The following is a 21,655-nucleotide window of genomic DNA, read 5'->3' as shown; positions in this document are numbered from 1 at the left end:
GGGAGAACATGCAAACTCCACACAGAAACGCCAACTGACCCAGCCAGGACTCAAACCAGGGAATTTTTTGCTGTGAGCCCACAGTCATGAGCCACCATGCCATCCCCCATTTATACATTAAATACTCTCACTATACATATGCTTGACTGTCTTTGAATATACATTCAGCTTCAATTATCATTAAATATGTCAAATAATTTTTCATAATTTTTGTTTGCTTGCTATACTAAATCAAATAAATATTTCCAAACCATCTTTTATCCGTATTGTATGTAAATACAGCAATTCAGCAATTAAACATAATCTGTTAAGCACTGATGGGAAAAGCGTGTGATTTGCTCCAAGTGATAACATTTTCTCTGGTGCGAGTTAGGTTAGCGTTATTTAGGCTTATCATTACTCTTCTTATTAACTTATGCAAAATGTTTAGGATACAACAACAGTGGATTCATTACTTATCAACTGTTATTGTAATCTTTCAATGTTTTTTTATACACTTTTTAAAATAATAACGTGACGAAAATACACACAATTCTGTCTTAGACATGCCATATGATGTTGAGGTTAGCATCTTGAGGTAAAGCACAGAATTGGTATGATTTTAACACTTTTGTACAAATGAAGAACAATTCCTGTCTCCCACCAAAGTTAAAAGATTTTTACTTCTTTTATTACTGATGTAACAGAATTCCAGAATGTTGTGATAGACACAAAATGTACTTTTTATAACTGAAATTATATCTTTCAAAGTAAAAGTGTACAGTAAAGAATAAAAAAAGAACATTTGAAAATTACTTCAAGACAGCTGAGGCTAAATGTATAATAGGTATGAGTCTTAATATGATGATTTTGTGGAAATATAATTTTATATAATCTAATTTCAAATTAACAATAATCTACATATAACTGAAAAGTTATATTCTTTGATTTTTAATTATATAATTTAATGAACATGCCAGCTAGGAGGGATTTTTACCCTTTGACTTTCTGACTACTGGCTAAGCCAAATACATGCAAATGCTACGAGCAGGTTTTTCAGGTGTTGCTTTTATGCTACAGAAACCCTTGTGTAACTGGTGTGGTCAGTAGCTGGGCCGGTTCTTAACACGTATATGCCAGGTATCATGCTGACTCCAATGCTGAATTTGCATGCTTTGTTTAGCCATCTCCCTTCCTCCTAACAGGACAATATAGACAGGATATTTTTGTCTTAATTCAGACTTGTGAAAGAACTTGCAGATTGCGGACATCCAGTAGGCTCTGCGGCAACATGGACATCCTAAAGACGCTGTATGACTACAGATTAACCAACACTTCTCAATAAAGGAATTCAGCTCGTTTCGAGTCTCCTGGACTGGGTTCTCTCTTCTTCACTTCAATCATTTATTTGTTTTATTTTGGCTAGAATAAAAGCATTTTTCTTTTTTAACCATTTTTAGGGCAATATTATTAGCCCCTTTAAGCTATATATTTTTTCACTTTAAGCTGTATAGAAGTGTCTTAAAAATATCTTGTAAAATATTACAGTCTTGGCAAAGATAATATAAATCAGCTATTAGAAATGCCTTATTAAAACTAATATGTTTAGAAATGTGTTTAAAAAAAATTCTCTCTGTTAAACAGAAATTGGGAAGAAAAAAAAAACAGGGGGCTAATAATTTTATATACTTCAACTGAATAACATGATGCAAAATTCTCCAAAAATTCCAGAACTTCACACAAAGTATGATGCTGTCACTTTGAACTGAACTTACATGTGTGAATTTAGAAGATACTTTATCCAAAAAATGTAATTAGCTTGTAACAGTGAGAACATTTTCTCAAATTGCCCTTTATCTATAAATTCTGTAACTTACCATTTAAGTAAAATTGGTCATAAAAAAGAATTCATCTTGCATGTGAGAGCTTTGTCAGAAAACATGAATATAATCGAGAGAGTTTGACAGAGTTCAGAAATTCTGTTACAAAAAAATAAGACCATTTTGGGTGTCTAACTTTGCATTTGCTCGATCTGAAACAGAAAAGTTATGCTCTAAAGACAGTTCAATGGCAAAACTAATTATAATAAAGTCTAATTCTAAATTAAAATGCAAATATAAATCAAATAAGCAATGTTATACATATGAAATTTAAGAATTTCTTTTCCTCAATAAATGTTTTTAATTAAAAAATACTGCTTTAAACTCAAAAAGTTGATATTTCCAGTTTCTTTTAATATAAAAACTATGAAAATATACCTCTATTTGACTTCATAGATTATTTCTGTCAGTAATTATTAAGGCCTTTTAGTCAACATGATTTAAGTCACAAAATCAACTGGCAGGTGTTACACCCTCATGTGGCCAAAACATTCAATGCAACTTTTTCTGAACATCTCTGTGGGGGAAAAAAAATTCTGAACACACTTTAATAGGTCCAGAAAGTGCTGGTTTGATTTATTTGACCATATGTGAGATTCATAACTTCATTTATCAATCCATGGACAGGAATGGTGAAATCCCTTTGCTAGTACGGAAACCTAATTACAGTCATCTTACTGTAGGTCCTTCTAGAGCTTCATTGACTTTTAAAGGAGGCGTTTGGTTACAGTGGTTCCAGCTGAGTGGAAAATGTGGTGCACATTTACTGGTTGTACGTTACAATTGCCATTAATTTGATCCTATGAATGCAAAAGTAAAAATGTCCTTGATTGCCTCCAACAAAAAGGCGGATGAGTTAGACAAACAGACAATCTACTCTTCCACAGTTTCCTTTTTGCTGGTCTCCTGGCCTTCGAAGATTGGGTACTTGCTTTCCACCTCTGCCCAAGTGATGGCACCATTGGCCAGGTCACGAATGATTTCAGGCAACTCACCAACCTGTAAATAGATAAACTTTGTCAGCAAAATAGTCGAAATTATTAAATAAAAATGAAACCTCAAGTCCCCAGTACACTTAAAGCTAAATAAAAAACTAAACAGTCCACAACAATGATTGTAGATTCTTTTAGAGAAGCACAACATCTTTGGCTGATGATAATTATCGGACAAAAATGGCATTTTCGTGTTGCCCAAAAGAGAAACTGTGAACAAAAATAAAGCAATGCAGTGCTGCGATGTTCAGCATACAGGATTCACTCTCCCAACAGCTGTAGTCACTGCGTAGTCTGAAGCAGCTTTCACACCAGACAGAAATTGCAGCCATATGAAACCCATCCATTTCAATGGCAGATTGTTGCAGCAATGACGAAAGTGCAAGATCAGTAGAGCACATCATCAACTAGTCTGCACGCATGCCACAACCAAAGTTTAAAATAGCTCAACATTCAGTTCTGTTGATTCTAATCATTTAAACAAACACTTGAGTATGCATGAACTGCACGTTCATTGAAAAAGCAAAGTCTACTCAAAAAATGTGTGCTGGTAAAACGACACCTTTTACATTGTGAATAAAATGTTATTGACAATAAAATGTGGTTATTTTATTGACTTGTGTTTTATAAAAGTCATTACAACTTTAGTTGTTGCATTTAAGTCATTACATTTGAAAGTGTCTTACAAAATAACTTGATATTATTTAATAAACAACTAAATAATTATTACAAAGTTTTTTTTTGTTTCAGTTTTTGGCAAAGTGCATCCAGATTTTTCGGCCCAGATTTTTTATTTCAGTGCATTCCTAGTTTCTTTCTGTAAGTTCACATTTAGTTTGAGCAAACTCTTGAGTATTCAGGCCCAAAAAAGTTGGTTGATATTTAAGCTGGTTTTATTACCACAGTAACTCAATCCACACAAATAACCTGTGCCAGAGCAGGTTTTAAAGATCGCAAACAAACACTGGACCAGCGATGATCGAAGTGACATATCCAAATAAAAAAATGAATTAAAAAAAGATTAAATTATTTACATTTTATTATTATTTAAATATTACATTGAGTAACTTTCATGTATACTTCATGAAATGTATTAATAGTATTATTTAACTATGACTTAATATTAAACTTGTTTAAATTATAAATACAGTCAAGACTATATATACATATAATTTAATCATTAACATTCATTGTCGTCAGTTACCCAATTTATTTATTTGTGATCATTTTTAAAAGGCGACATCAAGGCCACAGATGTCCACAGACAAAATGAACCCTTAAGAAATGCTTTACAATAGAAATTAAAGTTTAATACTAACTAAAAGCAGCATTGACACTTTGTGTTTAATATGGTATATTTCTCCAGCTTTAAAGCTATTCATTTTACAGTGTTAAATAAGTGTGACAAGACTTCACAAGAGTTAGTGCAAACATAACCCCATCGATCAGATACTTACTGCCGTTTTCTCATTTATCTCTTTTCTTTTTTTGGGAACGTATATTTTTACATATACATTTAAGTGTAACTCTCAGCAACGTTAGCATTGTTGAGAATTTTGTTAACTGTATGGTGCATTAATTATACTTATTTTTACCCCTAAAAAAATACAAAATATTTTTTGCCAAGAGTAATTTTGGGCTTTTACCTCAGCCCTGATCTGTCTCATGGAGTCGCGGTCTCTCAGAGTGGCTGTGTGGGGATTTTTATTAACCGTGTCGAAATCAATGGTGATACCGAATGCCACACCAATCTCATCCGTTCTGGCGTAGCGTCTGCCAATAGATCCTGATGAATCATCTACCTTGTGGGAGACACCATTCCTGGTCAAGGCTTCAGCTGTAGAGCCAAAAAAAGAAAAATTATTCAGACAGCCCTGCTGCAGATTAATTATAGACATTAGAGATGTTTTACTTACATAATTCTCGAACGAACGGCATAAATTCCTGATTTTGGCTCAATGGAAGGACGGAGCATTTGTATGGTGCAACTGTGGCAGGAAAGCTGAAATACTAAATAGAAAAACCAACAATGTTCATAAAAGAGCAAGGCAAATGAATACTAAAAATATTGAATGTATTTACCGTTCTTTGTTCGTCACCCTCCCTGATGCGGAATGTGTGCTCAAAGATTGAGTACATGATCCTCCCGATACCGAAAGAGGGTTCGATCACATTAGGAACCACCTCCTCAACTGTGGAGCAGGACATGTTCATTAATGTCATATTTTGTTGTAGTCTTCATGTAAGCTTAGATTGGGTCTCTTACCATGCAGGGTCTTCTGGAATCTTTTGATGTTAACCATGTCCTTGGTGAGTTTGAAAGTCTTGCCCTCAGTCTCAATGGTGAACTCACTGCAGTAACAGGAAAACAGTGAATAAACAGAAAGGCACTGGTAGAAAATTTGGACTGAGAGAGAGAGAAAAAAAAAAAGACTGTTTATCTGTTTATTAGTTAAGAACCTTATGACAACCTATTTCATTGGCAAAGTTTTGCTTTTTTAAAATTGTATTTTTATTACAAATTAAAAGTTATTAAAAAGAGCACCAAATAAAAAGTATGGTCCCTTTTTCTATTAAGTGGCCTTAACTAATATGTACTTACACAGGAACTAATAGTTTGTTACAATGTTCTTATTGTGTAAATACATGTATTTACTGTGTACTTATGCTTGAGTAAATACATGTATGTAATTACATTTGTATTTAACTTTTGTAACTACATTTGTAAATAAACTGTTGACCATCCCTTACACCTTAACCCACCCTTAAACCTACCCATGCCACCAAACCTGTTCATAACCCAATTTCTATCCCAACTCAAAAGCACCACAAGTGTTCTCAAATACATTATAAACACAGTAAGTACATTGTATTTATTTTTTGATGTAAGTACATAGTAGTTAAGGACATTTATTATAAAGTGGGACCAAAAGTATATATATATATATATATATATATATATATATATATATATATATATATATATATATATATATATATATATATATATATATATATATATATATATATATATCTTGCAAACAAACGTGTCTCTTTGACCTTAATAAATAAAATGTCTGACCAAAATTAAGTCACTGATTTAATTTTAAAAACAATTTCATTCTGTTTTGTCAAGGTAAAAAAATTGTGAGAAATTAATAAACATGAGCACTCAATTTTTGTCTGTTTTTTATTATTATTTGTCAAAAAAGCTGATGTAGAGAAAAGTTATTTTGAAAGTTTTTTTTACCTATAAGTTACAAAAATAGTAAATAAAAAAACTAAAGATGATTTACTCAAAAACAAGACAAAATTAAATAAAATTAAAAGTTGTCTTAAATTTGATCTTGAAATCTCAAAGTTTTCAATGTTTCCAATATTTGAGCATGGACAACACAAGATGGCAATTGTTTTAAAGTTCCATTTAACTTTCTTTTAACCATGTGCATTATTTTCGTGTGTGTGTGTGTGTGTGTGTGTGTGTACACTCATACCATTCTAATAAAATACAATATTTGAAGAAAAACTAAAAACAAACATTTACTGTCAGATGTGCCTGAACCACTAGAAGTTAAAACCGCACAAGTGTTTTCAACACTGATAACAAGACTGATTTCTTGAGAACTACAAAGACGCTTTTCAAATGTGTGGGTTTCTCAGCAGCAGAAGTCATTATAGTTCGGTAAACTTTAGAGTGCAGTAAATGGAATAATACAACAAATATTTTTTTTTACAATCATATTTGCTTAAATAATAAAGAAAACTGCAACAATGGTGTTATAAAGACTTTCAGAAAAAGGGGAAAAAAAAAGTAAAACTGATGACGGCAGCCGGCAGAGGGGAAAATAATGACAAATCTACTCTCAGCCACATAGACACTGCATTAAAAACAGCTCGCATAAGCAGTAATTTGTTTTTGGTAATTTGATTCAAAGATGATATAATACATTGACAAATGTATATAAAAGTTCATCCATTTAAAAAAATCTAAATTTTAAAAGCTTTTAAGGATTTAAGATAATGATGACCATTAAATGTGTCATAACAGTCTTGTAAAAAGGGTCCATTAGCGTACTGCCAACTAAGGGTGGTTTCACATCTGTAGTTCGGTTCATTTGGTCTGGACCAAGAGCAATAAATGATACATTGTTGCATTTTCTGCCGTCCTAGGGTCGTTCATACCACACTACTGGCTTTAATCCGAACCAGTTGAACAGAACCAAAATGTACTCATCTGACAAAATCCACATCTCTAATTGGCCAGACGTTGTTGAACGTAGTTTCTAAACTGCTCATCGATTGGTCAGAATTCACGTGCGGGAAAATGCCAATGAACTCCCGCAAGTAAACAAACCGGCAGACACAAAATGTCGCTTTTTATTATGGAGGGACGACTGCGCTGACTGATTGTATCGCTGCTTTAGAAAAACTATACATTTTGAGAATGAAGCGCGGCCGCGGCTGGAAAACCATGTTTTAATGCATTGCACGTCACTTCAGGAGGAGGCGTGAATTAATTTAGCTAAACTGCGACATAGTCATCTTGCGGAAATATTACCAACAATCCATCAGGTAATGTTTTCCCCTCTCTCTCTCTGTTGGCAAAGCGCTGTCAACAAATATTTTTCCTGCATATCCCATAATGCACAGCGCATCGGCCTACGGCAGCTGGATTAGCCCAAAAGGCGCAGTACTTTTTACGGTTGGGTCTGTTTTAGTTCGGAACATATTCTCACCACAAACAAACTGCTCGAGGGTTCGTTTGAAAGTGTACCACCTGTTCAAGCAGGTCTCGGTACGCTCTTTTGGTCCGCTTTTGGTGCACACTCAAGTATCATTGCTGCATTCACACCTGTCCAAACATACCTCACCAAGAGGGAAAACGAACTCTAGTTGCGATTTAACCCAACTAAGTAAGGCAGGTGTGAAAGCACCCAAAGACACTGAAGATCGGACTACTACATACTCAGCTTTGTCATCACAGAATTGAGATTATACTGTGAATCTTCATACTCGGGGCATATTCTGGCATTGAAAATGTTGCACACTCTAGATACATCTACAATACTCACCCATTCTCGTTAAGCAGTTTCTCCTGCTCTGTGATATAGCACTCATCGCAGATGGCCAGGTACTCCATCGCAAACTTTGCATCCTTCTTATATGCTTTGCCGATGGCTCCTTTGTTTGGCTCGAACTGAACAACATTTACAACTTTGTGTGAAACAGTTAAGAAAAAAACAGAGACAGTCCGGATCCCATTCAAATACTTTGACATGTATATCATAATGTATATCTAGCTGGTTATTCCCCATCGGGTGATAGAGAAGCTTATAAGTATAAATATGAATGTGGAAATATGTATATGGATATGATTTAAAGTACCCAGATGTGATTAGTGTTGGTGGTTGTTATCTGGAAATAACATGCCTTGGAACGTCATAACTGGCCAATCAGAATCTAATAACCCAGAGAGCGATGTAATAACTGTAATTAATTAACAGATTTTGCAAGAAGTTGAAGGATATGGGTTCCTTTAGGGGTTTCTCTGCAACCAGAGGGACTTTGGTGGCACGTGCGTGACACAGAAGATCATAACATGAGCGATCAGCACATCCTACGATCTCGATCCACCCCTAAAAAACAGCACAATAAACATCAAATCTCCCAGTCTTTTTTCTCACAAAAAAGCACCAAATTGATGGTGATGTTTGAGTCAAGTGACTGCTTAACGTACATAAGAGGTTTTGGTCTCAGCATCCCAGCAGTCACAGGCGTAGTGGGCCATCTCATTGTCCATGTGCTGACGGAAACGCAGCTTGTCTTTCGCCACACCAACTTTAACCAGATAAAGGTAGATCCTTCCAATGAAGTAGCCCAAGACAGAGTTGTTGATGACACCCTACAAACAGAGGTTTGTTAGTAAAACCAAACTAAAAAGAAGGGCTGCACAATATTGCAACATCTAATTTTATAAAGCTGAAGACAAAATTATCAGCCCTCCTGTGAAATAAGTTTTCTTTTTCAAATATTATAAGCCAATTTCAGTCACAGTATATCCAATGTTTTTCTTCTATAGAAGGTCTTATTTCTTTAAGCTTGCCAGACAATTTTTTTTGTAGCCAAGAGGTCAATATACTGTAGCCATAAACCATTTTAAAGAATGCTAATATTGACTGCTGGCTACAGTATATGGACTACTTGGCTACAGAACAAACCCCTGTTGTCCAATGATTTCCCTAACATGCCTAGTTACCCTAATTAAACTAGCTAAGCCTTAGTAATTTGCAAAATCTGATGATGAAAAAAATGCAAAATAGCACTGAAGGAAAATTTTGAAAAATAATTTCAAAGAAAGGCTAATTAAATAATTGAGGCTAATTAAACTGTCTTTAAATGTATATGTTTAACAGTTAAAATTATTATTTTTTTTTTTTCATCTTAATTTGTAGATTCACATTAGCCTGCTTAAGCCTGATTTATACTTCTGCGTCAGGTGACCGGCGTAACCCACGGCGCATGCAACACGCGTGGCTGTGCATTTATACTTCTGCGCGCTGTCTCTGTCGGTCTGCATTAACACTTCCGAAACTCTAGTTGGCAGTGAGGTGTAAATGTTCCTCTGTGTCGAGTTTCTTCGCTGCTTTATTGCTTTTCCTGAAGACTTAAGGGATGTACAAGTGGCTCAAACTCGCTCATTTTGAGGCAGGAACCGGCGGTTGTGCAACAACTTTAACTATGAGGTAAACACAAAACAAAACTTTCCATCCGGAGCTCCTTTACGGTACTCCACACTTGTAAACAATCGCTCGCGCCATTCGCGCGGCTCTTGGTCCCACCCAGACTCGTCAGCAGAGATGTATAGTAACGAAGTAGAACTACTTCACTACTGTACTTAAGTACTATAAGGCAGTATCTGTACTTTACTGGAGTATTGTTTTTTTCTCCTACTTCCACTTTTACTTAAGTACATATTTTACATGAGTTTAATACTTTTACTCCGATAGATTTTTTATGTGCTGCATCGTTACTCGTTACTAGGGGTGTCAAAATGATCGATTTCAGTTCAGTAATAGATCATAAACGGTTATTACGTGATGACGTCATTTATCTTATATGCGCGATGTCGCAATACTATGGCGGAGGACGGAGGCGCGGTGAGGCGGCAAGCACACAAGCCGCTATTTCACTATTATGGAGAAATGTTGTAAAACTTCGCCTCTGCCTCTCTCTTTCTCACTTTGGACATTTGACCCGCTGGCCTGTTTGTAAGGTAACTTTTCCTCTCTTCTCGGCTGTTAAAGCTGTGGATCCATCCAGACACGAGCGTGTCTGATGTGCAAGTTTTCTCCACTGTGTCTATTACCTGTGGTAACCGCGTATTCTTCCCGCCACGGCTGAACAGCGCTTCATTTCTAAAGCCCTTTCTGTTGAGCAGGTGAAAAGTAACCAATCATAAGACCTCGCCTGTCAGTGCTCAAAAAGCAGGCGGTATAATATTGACATTAGTTTATTAACTGTAAATGCTCATGCAGTCTTCTGTGCATGAGTTTTGTTTGATACATTCAGAAAGTGTGTTTTCTTTGAGCAGGTCAAATTAAAGGTACGGTTCATATCTGACTTCTGTAATAAAGAACAAAATTGTATTACAAAAAATCCTTTAACTGTCACACCAAGACAACAGCAATAGAATTTTTTTGATTGCATTTCTCCTAATGTCGCTAATTTAACACAATGAATGCATTTTTTTTCTCAACACATCCCATAATTTCTAAAATATCAGCCTCTACCAAATGGTTAAGATGTTGGTTTATGGTAAAAGTACCAGAATTAATAAATATACTTCAGAAAATATTAAGTGTAAGACAAACTTAATTAAAAACAATAAAAAAATGTAAACTAAATCATAGCCATAAGCCATGAAATATTTCAGATTTTCATTAAACACAGTAATATACACACTTTCCTGTTGTTGTTGTTTTTTTTTTTTTACAAAAAAATCCAAATCAAGTGAATTAGTGCAACAGGATTTAGTTTGCTTGTTTAGTTTAGTTTCACGAGTGCTTCCAGAAGACAGAACTCCTGTTTATTGTGATATTAACCAATCATACTTCAAAACTCCCAAAGTGTGAGTGTGTGTTTGTGTGTGTGTGTGAGTGAGAGTGAATAATGTGTGTAAGAGAGAAACTGTGTGATTGTACCTGTGTGTGTGTAAGAGAGAGTGTATGAGAGTGTAAAAGAGTGTATTTATATGTGTGTGTGTGTGTGTGTGTGCCCATGTATATGTATAACAACATCGGTATTACACGGATGTTATGAGGAGATGGTGAATTATGTGGATATTATTTATAAAATTTAATCACACTAAATGTTTTTTTTTAAATATTTTCAGAAAGTAAAACTACACATAATTTCCTGTAAGGTTTGGATTTAGAGGTTGGATTTGGGGTTAGAGCAATCGAAAGTACAGTTTGTAGAGTATAAAAACAATCGTAACCTATGTAATGTCCCCACAATTCACAAAAATGTGTGTGTGTGTGTGTGTGTGTGTGTGTGTGAGAGAGAGAGAGATAGCGAGAGAACTGTGTGTGTGTGTGTGTGTGAGAGAGAGATAGCGAGAGAACTGTGCGTGTGTATGTGTTTGTGTGTGTGTGTGTGTGTGTGGTTGTGTGTGTGTGTGAGAGTGTACATTTAGGTGTGTGCAGGGCAGTGTACGTGTGTGTGTGTGTGTGTATGAGTGAGAGAGAGAGAGAGAGAGAGAGAGAGAAAGAGTATGTATGTGAGTGAACATGCTGAATAATTTCATCAGTGAAGGGATTTTCTGGTAAAAGAGCCTGACGTTGTGAGTTCTTGTACCATAGAAACTATTTACAAAGAAAAACAGTATCATAAGCCATGTTTCTTTTCATTCTGCTTAATTAAGTGCCCCAAAAAAGATATTTAAAATAAACAAAACAATATGATGTCTTTTGACTTTGACTTTCTTCAATAACTACATTACACAATACTTGTACTTTTACTTTCAGTACTTGAGTAGTAAATTTTGAAATAAACTACTTGTAATACTTAAGTACTAAAAATGTTGAATACTTTAGTACTTCCACTTAAGTATCGTGCTTAAAGAGCACTTCTACTTCTACTCAAGTCAATTTTTGATAGAGTACTTGTACTTTTACTTAAGTATGGGTCTCTAGTACTTTATACATCTCTGCTCGTCAGCGATACCAAGCCGACCAATCACAGAGCTTACGCTACGCGCCGTTGCAACGTGTAGTTACATTTTTGAGAGGTGCACGTTAGTGACGGCGATGGCCACGGCGAAGGGCTATGCGTCAGCGCCGTAGCATACGCTGACGTTTGACGCAGAAGTATAAATCAGCCTTTATGAGATGAATTTACTGTCACATTTATTATTCACTTCATGTTCAAGTGAAAACTGCTTTATGCATTTTTGCCATCAGTTTACGCAACAAAAAAAGGCTTTTTAAAAATGTTGTGTATGTGTGTATGGGTTAGCTTTTATTTATAGGTTAGTCTATAGGTATGCACAAGTACTTGACAATCAAAACAATGGTGGAGTACAGGACTGTATGTGAATAGATTCGAGTTTAGAATAGAATGTTTTTTTTTTTCACAAAGTGACATAAGCAACTACTGGCCTGACATGCCTAATACAGCATTTCAGTCATTTTAGCGAATGACAAAACTGTCATTTTTACATGAAACCTTTCCCAGAAATAAAACATTACATCAAAAATTTACCCTGTGACTATGAACAGGGTACTGTAAACTACATGTGCAAATGATGCACATTAATCTGAGACTGGTATGCACCCCTGACAAGGTTGCAAAGTCTGTGGTTTTCTAACAGAATTGTTGTTTTGGTTTATTGTTTGTTCTTTAGGTTTGACATATTGCATTAATTATATTTATATGGTTGTGTTGGAAGTATTTTACATAAAAACTGTCTCAAGATAATATAACGGAGTAGGAAAATGTTTGTGAAGTGCAGAAGCACCAGAGGAGAGACTAAATGTGCAGCTACTAAAGAAAATCTGCTGATTTACAATATACATAAAATCTTGAATGTTTATTTAGGATTTTTTAGTTTTTAGTTTGAGGTTTACTTTAATGGAGTTGTTTTGCTTTTTTCTTTTTCATTTTATTTGAAAGGAACGCACGCAGTCCAGTCTAGTCACATGAGAGACACCACTGCAACTTAATTTACAAACTCAATTTAAGGCATGTCAATATCAAGGTAAAAGTAGAGCTGCTCGATTATGTGAAAATCATATTCATGATATTTTTTTTTTGGTCATAATTGCAATCACGATTATTTAAACAATTATAAGTGGGCCATATGAACAAAAGGCTTTAGATATATTGTTTCCCTCTGTAAATAAGATTGATAATATACTTATACATTTTAAAGATCATAACATTTCACAATTCTTATTACAATAGCAAAATAGCACAAACTAACAAAAAGGAATCATGGGAAAACATTATGAAAAGGAAATAAATGCCATAGAAATATAGCAACAAAACAAACTGCTTCACTGTAAGAATTAAACTTGATTTGGTTCTTATTAAAGCTGCAGAAGTCCTTCAGACTAAAGCAGTGAGTGATTTTATCTATCTTTTGTTGTTTGATTAATAATGATAAAAAAAAAAAAAATCAGTCAGCAGCAGGAATGTAGCGCTGTTGCAGTGGAACGAATGCGTACTGCTGGAAAGACATAATAATAGTTTTATCTCAATTATTATTTTTTCATAATCATTGAAAGCCTCAATCAATTAATTGCAAAGCCTTAGGTAAGAGGATTTTTTATGATAACAGAATCTATATTACTAATATGAATTCATTTTCAAAGAAGAAACAGTGTATAATGCATACAACGATTAGGAGGTGACATATCTTGAGTTCTGATATCATTTAGTTTTGTTGACTAAACCTTCAACCCTGGTCCTTATCAAAAGAGAATGAATGCGATGTTGACTGACCTGCTCCACTGCATCACCCAGTCTCATTATCTGGGCAGACTGTCCACTGGTCTGTGCTTTGGAAGAGTAAAGCATGATATCCAGATCAGCCACATTGGAGAACTTGAAATGAACCTTCTCATTGGGGTCTACAAAGTGCTCGATCTCAGCCATTGTAAACTCTCTGTGGTGAAAAATATTCAAATCAGTACATTCGAAATCAGAAAGAAAACACATATGTGACAATAAAATGACTGAAAAGAAAGTCAGTTGTAATCCACACCTAACACGAATTAAGCCAGAGCGAGGCGAGATCTCATTCCTGAAGGAGTTTCCGATCTGGGCAGCAGCAAATGGCAACTTCCCCTGGTTGAACTCCAAAAGACGCTTGAAGTTGAGGAAGATTCCCTGAGCGGTTTCTGGCCTTAAATAGCTGTGGAAGTAACACACCCACATATATAATGCATCGGGTTTTCTTACTTTGGATATTTTTAAGTTACAGGATTTAATCTGCTGGTGTCCAACATACCCTTGCATGTTGCCTCCAGGCCCAATGGAGGTCTGGAACATTAGGTTGAATGAAATTGGAGGTGTGAGATCATTTCCTGTGCTGGGAGACTTGACGTTGTATTGCACAAACAAATCGGCCAACTCCTGCTGAGTGTAGTTATCCATCTGGGGGAAATGTATTAAGGTATTAAAAGACAACCTCTTCATACCAAAAATAATAATAGTGAACTTTAATTCTATGGTACAACATTATGTAGGTGTCTATGGTAGATTCCACACCAAAAGATGACTTTCTGTTTATAATAAACACAGTATATACACATTATTACTACTAAAATTCCCATGACTTTTCAAATCTTTAAGGTAATTATTCATGACCTAATGTTTCATGTCATTTTTACGTACACATGGTGAATAAGAAAAAAAAAATGCACGTTTAAATTTATTACAGCATATAAAAAAGTGACAATGTAATTTGTTTATTTCCATATCTATAAAATAGACATTTTATACCTATAAAATAGTTTGGAAAGTATCTTGATAGAAATGTTGGTTTGTGTTTTCAAAAGACTATTAAATACATAGTAATAGTAACTAATAGTACAATCTAGCACCCACAGTATCTTGCCCATGTTTTAAGAAATAGTTTTTTTCACCACACTCAAAATGTAGCTTTAATTATAATGAATGCGATTGAAAGAAAGGTAAAGCTGAACTTATGAGTTGCTTTTTTTACCCTGTACAGAGAACGTCATGTGAATAGATGAACTGCGCCATTGTTTTTTAAAATGTACCTAATATTGTAATTTCAAATATATTTAAGTACACCGATATTTGGTAAACAAAATTCTGTGACTTTTACAAAACGTTTTGAGTTTTTGTTTTCCCAAAATTTTTCCAGGCCTGGAAAATGCCTTTTCCACGTTTTCCAGAACCATATAAACCCTGTTATAAGCACATTCTACTGTTTGCTGATTTAAATGTAAATGAAAAAAATGAAAATTAACTCATCATTTACTCATCCTCACGTGGTTCCAAATATCTGGAAGTTACCTTTTTCTCTTTAACACACAAAAAAAGATATTTTGAAGAACATTGGTACTTGATACATATTGACTTCCACAGTACAAAAAATACTATGAACGTTTATGACTTGCGATTTCCAATAGTCTTCAAAAAAAAAAAATAAATAAATAAATAAATATATAAAAACTTAGATTTGAATCACGAAAAAGGTCAGTAAATGATGAGAAATTCCATTAAGGCGTATTAGGTATTTTTATTTATTACCTATATGTGCAAGCTCTTTAAAGCAGAATCAATTCTGATTATTTACAGAAAGTTACAGTACTCTGAAAGTGAATATAATGGTATTGTTTCTCTGTGTCGTGATTACTATAATTGTGATGTAAATCCCTGTGTGCTCTTGGAATCATTCATATGATTCATATGATTAATAATAATTGTAATACACTGCTGTGAACAGCCTTAATTCAGTCAATTGTTCTTTCAATCTTCAAGTTCAACTCCTAAACCCTAGTTATACATTTAACATAACATTGCATAAATAATTACAGACATACCTGAGTGATGACATTGTCCATCTCTGCTTTCTTTTCTGCCGGACATTTTTTGTCACTCATTAATTTCTGTAGATGAGCTACAAAGCAAGACATGAATTTACTATTAGTAATATTTCATTTATAAAACAGAAAATTTAATAATAGTATTACTACTATTAATGCTGTTTATTTCCAGAAATATAATAAAAATAAATAAATAAATTATTAAAAAAATAATTTCTACAATTTTTTTTGTGAATAAAATTCCTTTGAATAATATTATCTATTTTATATCAACATATAACATATTTTATATGGCAACCCACTTAAAGACTTGATAACACTACTGTTTATAATGTCCTTGTTACATGATCCATATACATACTAATAATAGTAATAACAAATTAATTTCATAACTATAACTGCTAAACTCTAAACCTAACCTATATTTAATTAGTAGCCATTAGTAGCCACAATGAGCAGTAATGCATTATTTTACTCACATTAAGACTATAATTACAAAGATTTTCATTGAACAAACATTTATATTATATACCTGTAAGTCCAAGACGAGTCATCAATACTTTGTTTTAAAAGTCAATTCTGGCAACTTAAAGAGATTTGGTCCCATTTTTGGTGGCTCACTCATAAACAGTATTGGTTGTAAATTAGTTTCAAAGTAACAAATTACTGTAATTAAATTAGTTTTCTGCTAAAAAATTAAATAAGGAATTACATTCAGTTTTCAGATAATTTAATTAGAGTTACTTATTATTCACTAGCCTTAAATACTGTAAGTGTAACAGTTCTGTATAAATTAATTTAGAGAAGATTAATGTTTTTTTTGTTCTACAACAAAATATACAATTAATTTCCTGTAAATTAAGCAGAATAGTTATATTTTTAAATACAGAAGGTTACATTTATTAGAATGATTGCACATGCTTAAGAAAATTTAGTGAATAATTTGTCTATGAAAATATAAAGTTTACATTAAGAGAAGCAGAGCCATTGTGTACAAATATCCTGCATACATATACAAGTTTTGTTATTCACATATTTTACACAACCCACTTTTGTTTAACTAAATTTAATTTGTCCAACAACTGAACATGCATAGGAAACAATGAAATAAGAAATCATATATGATATGATATATAAATATATGCCATTTATGAAATGTGAAGACAATAATTTGAAACTTTTATTTAGATAGAATTGAAAGTTTCTGTATGACTCAGTTGAGATTTATATTGATTGAGCAGTATTGCCTTAAGTAATTACTTATTAGAAAAGTAATTTACATTAAATTGTAATGATGAGATTTGTAAATAAATAATTTTTTGAAGTAACTAACCCAACACTGTTTATAACACAAATAGTTTGAATAAGCCCTTTTTTTGGTTTATATTTGAGTCTTGTTGGTTGTCTACAGATTATGAAATCTGATTTATCCTCTTATAAAGGCTTTGTGAATCTTACAGACCTCAATAGAAATCGGAGCTTATGCGAGTCTGACAGTCTCAGAGCAGACAACGCCTACAAGTGAACTCATTTTTTGGCCCTCCTGTGAAGTTTGTTTTTCTTTTTGGAATATTTCCCAAATTATTCTTAACAGAGCAAGAAAATTTTGACAGTATTTCCTATAATACTTTTTATTTCGGCTTGAATAAAAGCCGTTTTTAAATATTTTAAAAACTATTTAAAGGTCAATATTTTTAGCCCCTGTAAGCTTTATTATTTTCTGATTGTCTACACAACAAATCATTGTTATACAATGTCGTGCCTATATCCTCTTATCATGGCGATAGAAATCCGTTATTAGAAATCAGTTATTAAAACTATTATGTTTAGAAATGTGTTAGGAAAATCTTTTTTCCATCAAACAGAAATTAGGAAAAATTATACAGGAGTGCAAAAAATTCAGGAGGGCTAATATTTCTGACTTCAACTGTATGTTACTACAGGAGCACAAGTTATCATAAGTAATAATGATGAACCTTTAAGAAGGTGGTCTGCACGAAAACACTCTCCGTTCTTGACATCCTTGACCATGTAGTCTGCAAACTTATCCACATGCCCGGATGTCCTGAAACACAGCCAAAGTACTCAGTAAGAGTTCCAGCATTTGAACTTGGGTATGAAAGGACAAACAAATGCTCACTTGAGAACGGGTTCGGGTGTAAGCATGGTGCAGTCGATCTCCAGAATCTGCTCCTCCTGGATGAAGTGTTGCCTCCAGACCTGCAGAATATTGTTCTTCAGAGCACATCCCACCGGCCCAAAGTCATACAGCCCACTGACACCTTTTCCCATTCACAAAAACAAACAATTATTTGACAATAACTGGCCAATAATGAATATTTTGATGAGTAATGAAGATATTAAAATACTTAGAAAAAAGGAATATTAAAAACACTCACCGCCATAGATTGCAAAGGCTTGATCGTAAAAGAAACGTCTTTTTAGGGTGTCTTCCATCTTGGTTCGGTCAACAATGTCATCTTTGGGCTGTAAGGAAAGCTCCTGAAAAAGGGAAAAATGGTCTTTTACCATAGGACAAACAAAAGTCAATCAAACAAGTCACTTTTTTTCAAACTACTGCAAAGAATCCTGGCGGTTTTCAAACAGGTTTACAAAATACACTCCCCCAACCTGACATCGGTCCACCTTAATCTCACATCATTGGTTGAACCAGTATATCGAAGGCACATTCATGGTCATGCTGGCATGCAACGTTTTGCTACAGTTTCTAGGTTTAACAATACGTTTCCTGGAAAGGGTGTGCAATGGAGTTTGACAAACATTTCCCAGTTAGTTGGCAAAAATGTCAACGCAGTCACAGCAATACATTTATAAACCACATGATAATAAAAAGACTGCTTGCACAGTGCATCCAAGTAAAGTCTATTCTCTTTTATACTGGACTGTAATGGCATCGACTATAGGATCAAACATATTTTGCAGTTTTAAACACATATTTATATGTGAATGGAATGGAATTCTTAACTGCTGTGGGTGTAGCTCTTGCAATATCAGAACAGTATGTTTAGCACACTGCCTTTTTTTTTTTTTTTAAATGTTTTGTAATGTTTTTGGAGGGCTGAATCAATCCCTGGTGTCATACAAATGTTAAGCTATTAATTCACGAAAGATAAATACAAAAATAGAAAAATAGTTTGGTAATCTTTAATTAAAATCTGACAATTGTGCTCCTTCTCTGACATTAGTTTGTTAAGAGGAGAGAGGGTGAGGAGAAGCTCTAAAATCTAATTGTTAATTTACCCACCCTAAGGCAACCCAAAACACGGGTGACTTTTTAAATTACATCAAAAGAACTTAAAAGAGAATTTAATTAAGATGAAAGAATAGCTCCTAAAGTGACGGTTTACCCAAAATTAAAAATTATGGCATCATGCACTACCCCTCCATTGGTCACAAACTTGTTTGAGTTTCTTTTTTTTTTTGTTAAATAAAAAAAAAAAGATACTTTAAAAAAAATTTGGGAAACCGGTAACCATTGACTACCATTTTTCTTACTATGGCAGTCAATGGTTACTGGTTTCTAACAATCTTCAAAATATATCTATTTTTTGTGTTCAAAAACAAACTTTTTGTTTAAAACCACTTGAGTCTGAGTAAATAAGCTAGAGATGACACACTTGAACTTATGCTGATTATTGTTTTGCTTCATAGGACCTCAATGCATCACCAGGATTAATTTTCATTTGCCTGAATATGCTTGTCACTCTTACAGTACTTAAAGCTGTTGACTTGCATTTTATAAATCCCCAAAGACCACATATTTAACCTCAAATCTTCCTCAATGTTCCACTGAAGCATAGAATAAAACATCTTGGATGGCCAGACAGCATCTACACATATGATTTCAAGGAATATTGAGCGACAGAATAACATTTCTCACCTTGGCCTCAAGGAATCTCTTGCGAGCTTTGAGTTCTGCTACTGCCTTACTGACATCTACATCAGGAGCATTTTCTGCTTTCAACTGACGCACAAGATCACCCTGTGAGGAAAAAATAAAAACAGAAAATGTACTTTGCTATTACTATAATATTACTATCATTGCTAAATGTTAGAATATAAGTACATCCACAAATCCAGCATATTGCCAAGATATATGATTGAGTTAAAGTTGGTTTTACAGTATATTCGCACATTCAGACTTTTGCATTCCATAAAAATGTAAAGCACAATTTAAACAGAGCACAACATATCGTATTTGAAATTGTAACTAAAAAGCTTTGTTCAGTGACAACTTGTGACATGCTCCCTGTATTGTTTACCATGGTACTTTGATTATTTCGTCTGAAATAACATGCAAGTATGAGCTCAAAACAACATTAGCACTATTTATTTGACTGTGAACAATGCTGTACCTTGACAGTTTTTGGCTGCTGATAGGATTTCATCATTTACAATTTGCAAAGAATACTTTTCTGAAATGATATTATAAAGGAGGAGGTCTGAATGTGGGAACATGAGATCAACTTTACCTCAATTTTGAATATTCGGTCTCTGAAATTGTATGTATGACTTAAAAAGTATGACTTCAAATTAACATTGGTTCTACTTAATTAACAGTAAATAATGTACTTCGATAGTCATCGGCTGCTAATACGATTTTCCAATTGTGAATTTTGCAAAAATACTTTTCTCAAATTATATTAAGGTGGTGAAATTGAGAATAGAAACATAAAATAAAACAATAAATAAAAATATAAAACCAACTTAACCTTAATTAAATATTTTCGTTTTGGGCATAGTTTCGTTTTAACGGTGTGTTTTCCTCCACCCTCAGCCTCTGTTATGTCAGAATGGCTTCATCTCAAACGTGGCACTGACAGACCGAATCATTCAACATTATAAACCCAAACAAAGGCTCCACCCTGCCGTACTTGTGGAAACATCACTCCTACGAAATTTCATTTTCATAAACAAGCCATTTTAACCATTTGGCTTAATGTAAATAGTCACTTCTGATTTCTGAATGATGGTTCGACTTGGAATAAAAGCAAAGCTTTGCAATGCAGAGCTCTAACAATCAATCAATAATCCAGCAAATCGCATATGCATGTTTTTATTTCTCATCATAACCCTTTTTCTTACCTGCTCCTTTACTGCCAGCCTCAATGGAGCCAAAATCTCCTCAATGCTGCCATCCATATTTTGTCCTTCCGTCATCTCCAGCCACGCGCTTCTCTTCTTCTTCTTGCACAAATGGGCCGACAGGGAGAGCACTCTGGTGGGTGAGGAGCCGCACAGATGAACGGGACTGGTTCTGACCCTCGGAACCGCGCGGACGATAAATATACCGGTCCTGAGGAGCAGTGCTGATGTTGCGCTACACACAGACAGCATGGACCGAGAGGAGGAGGAGCGACCGACCGCAGAGCGGAACTGAATGATGAAATCTCCAGAAATGAGTAAGTCTCGGAGGGGATTCTGTTCGACACTTTCGACATTTTCTTTTTAAATGGCAGATTCGCTGTAATTTCTTTTTGCCACATACTGTCATTTTATCACATTATGTAAAAAACTAAATATCCTATGAAATCTTTTTCATTCTATTTCTTTATATTATAAAATGGCAAGAAGAGTGGAAACTAAACTAAAGCAAACAAAGAATCAATCAAACAAGCAAACATAAATTATATAATTAATTGCAAAATTTTAAATGTTTAATGCGTATTAGGTATTCCATAAAAGGAATTGAATTGACTAACTT

The 21,655-nt window shown here is 34.1% G+C and overlaps 1 protein-coding gene across 1 annotated transcript; it reads right to left on the bottom strand.

Moving 5' to 3' along the window:
• Nucleotides 1-2,405: 2,405 nt before the first annotated feature.
• gars1 (glycyl-tRNA synthetase 1) lies at nucleotides 2,406-21,328 on the bottom strand. The gene is made up of 17 exons (NM_001386453.1): nucleotides 21,037-21,328; nucleotides 19,832-19,933; nucleotides 18,330-18,432; nucleotides 18,071-18,212; nucleotides 17,907-17,995; nucleotides 15,928-16,004; nucleotides 14,364-14,509; nucleotides 14,118-14,267; nucleotides 13,856-14,018; nucleotides 8,589-8,753; nucleotides 8,380-8,487; nucleotides 7,924-8,069; nucleotides 5,118-5,203; nucleotides 4,934-5,043; nucleotides 4,768-4,861; nucleotides 4,498-4,688; nucleotides 2,406-2,858 (listed from the first exon to the last, which is right to left on the bottom strand). Exons 1-17 carry the CDS (start codon nucleotides 21,286-21,288, stop codon nucleotides 2,733-2,735), a joined length of 2,250 nt encoding a protein of 749 aa, NP_001373382.1. The 5' UTR covers nucleotides 21,289-21,328; the 3' UTR covers nucleotides 2,406-2,732.
• Nucleotides 21,329-21,655: the final 327 nt, after the last annotated feature.

The sequence above is a fragment of the Danio rerio genome, chromosome 24, assembly GCF_049306965.1.
Source record: "Danio rerio strain Tuebingen ecotype United States chromosome 24, GRCz12tu, whole genome shotgun sequence".
Lineage (NCBI taxonomy): Eukaryota > Metazoa > Chordata > Actinopteri > Cypriniformes > Danionidae > Danio > Danio rerio.
The sequence above is the reverse complement of the archived record's forward strand: the minus strand, read 5'-3'. Positions and strand labels throughout refer to the sequence as shown.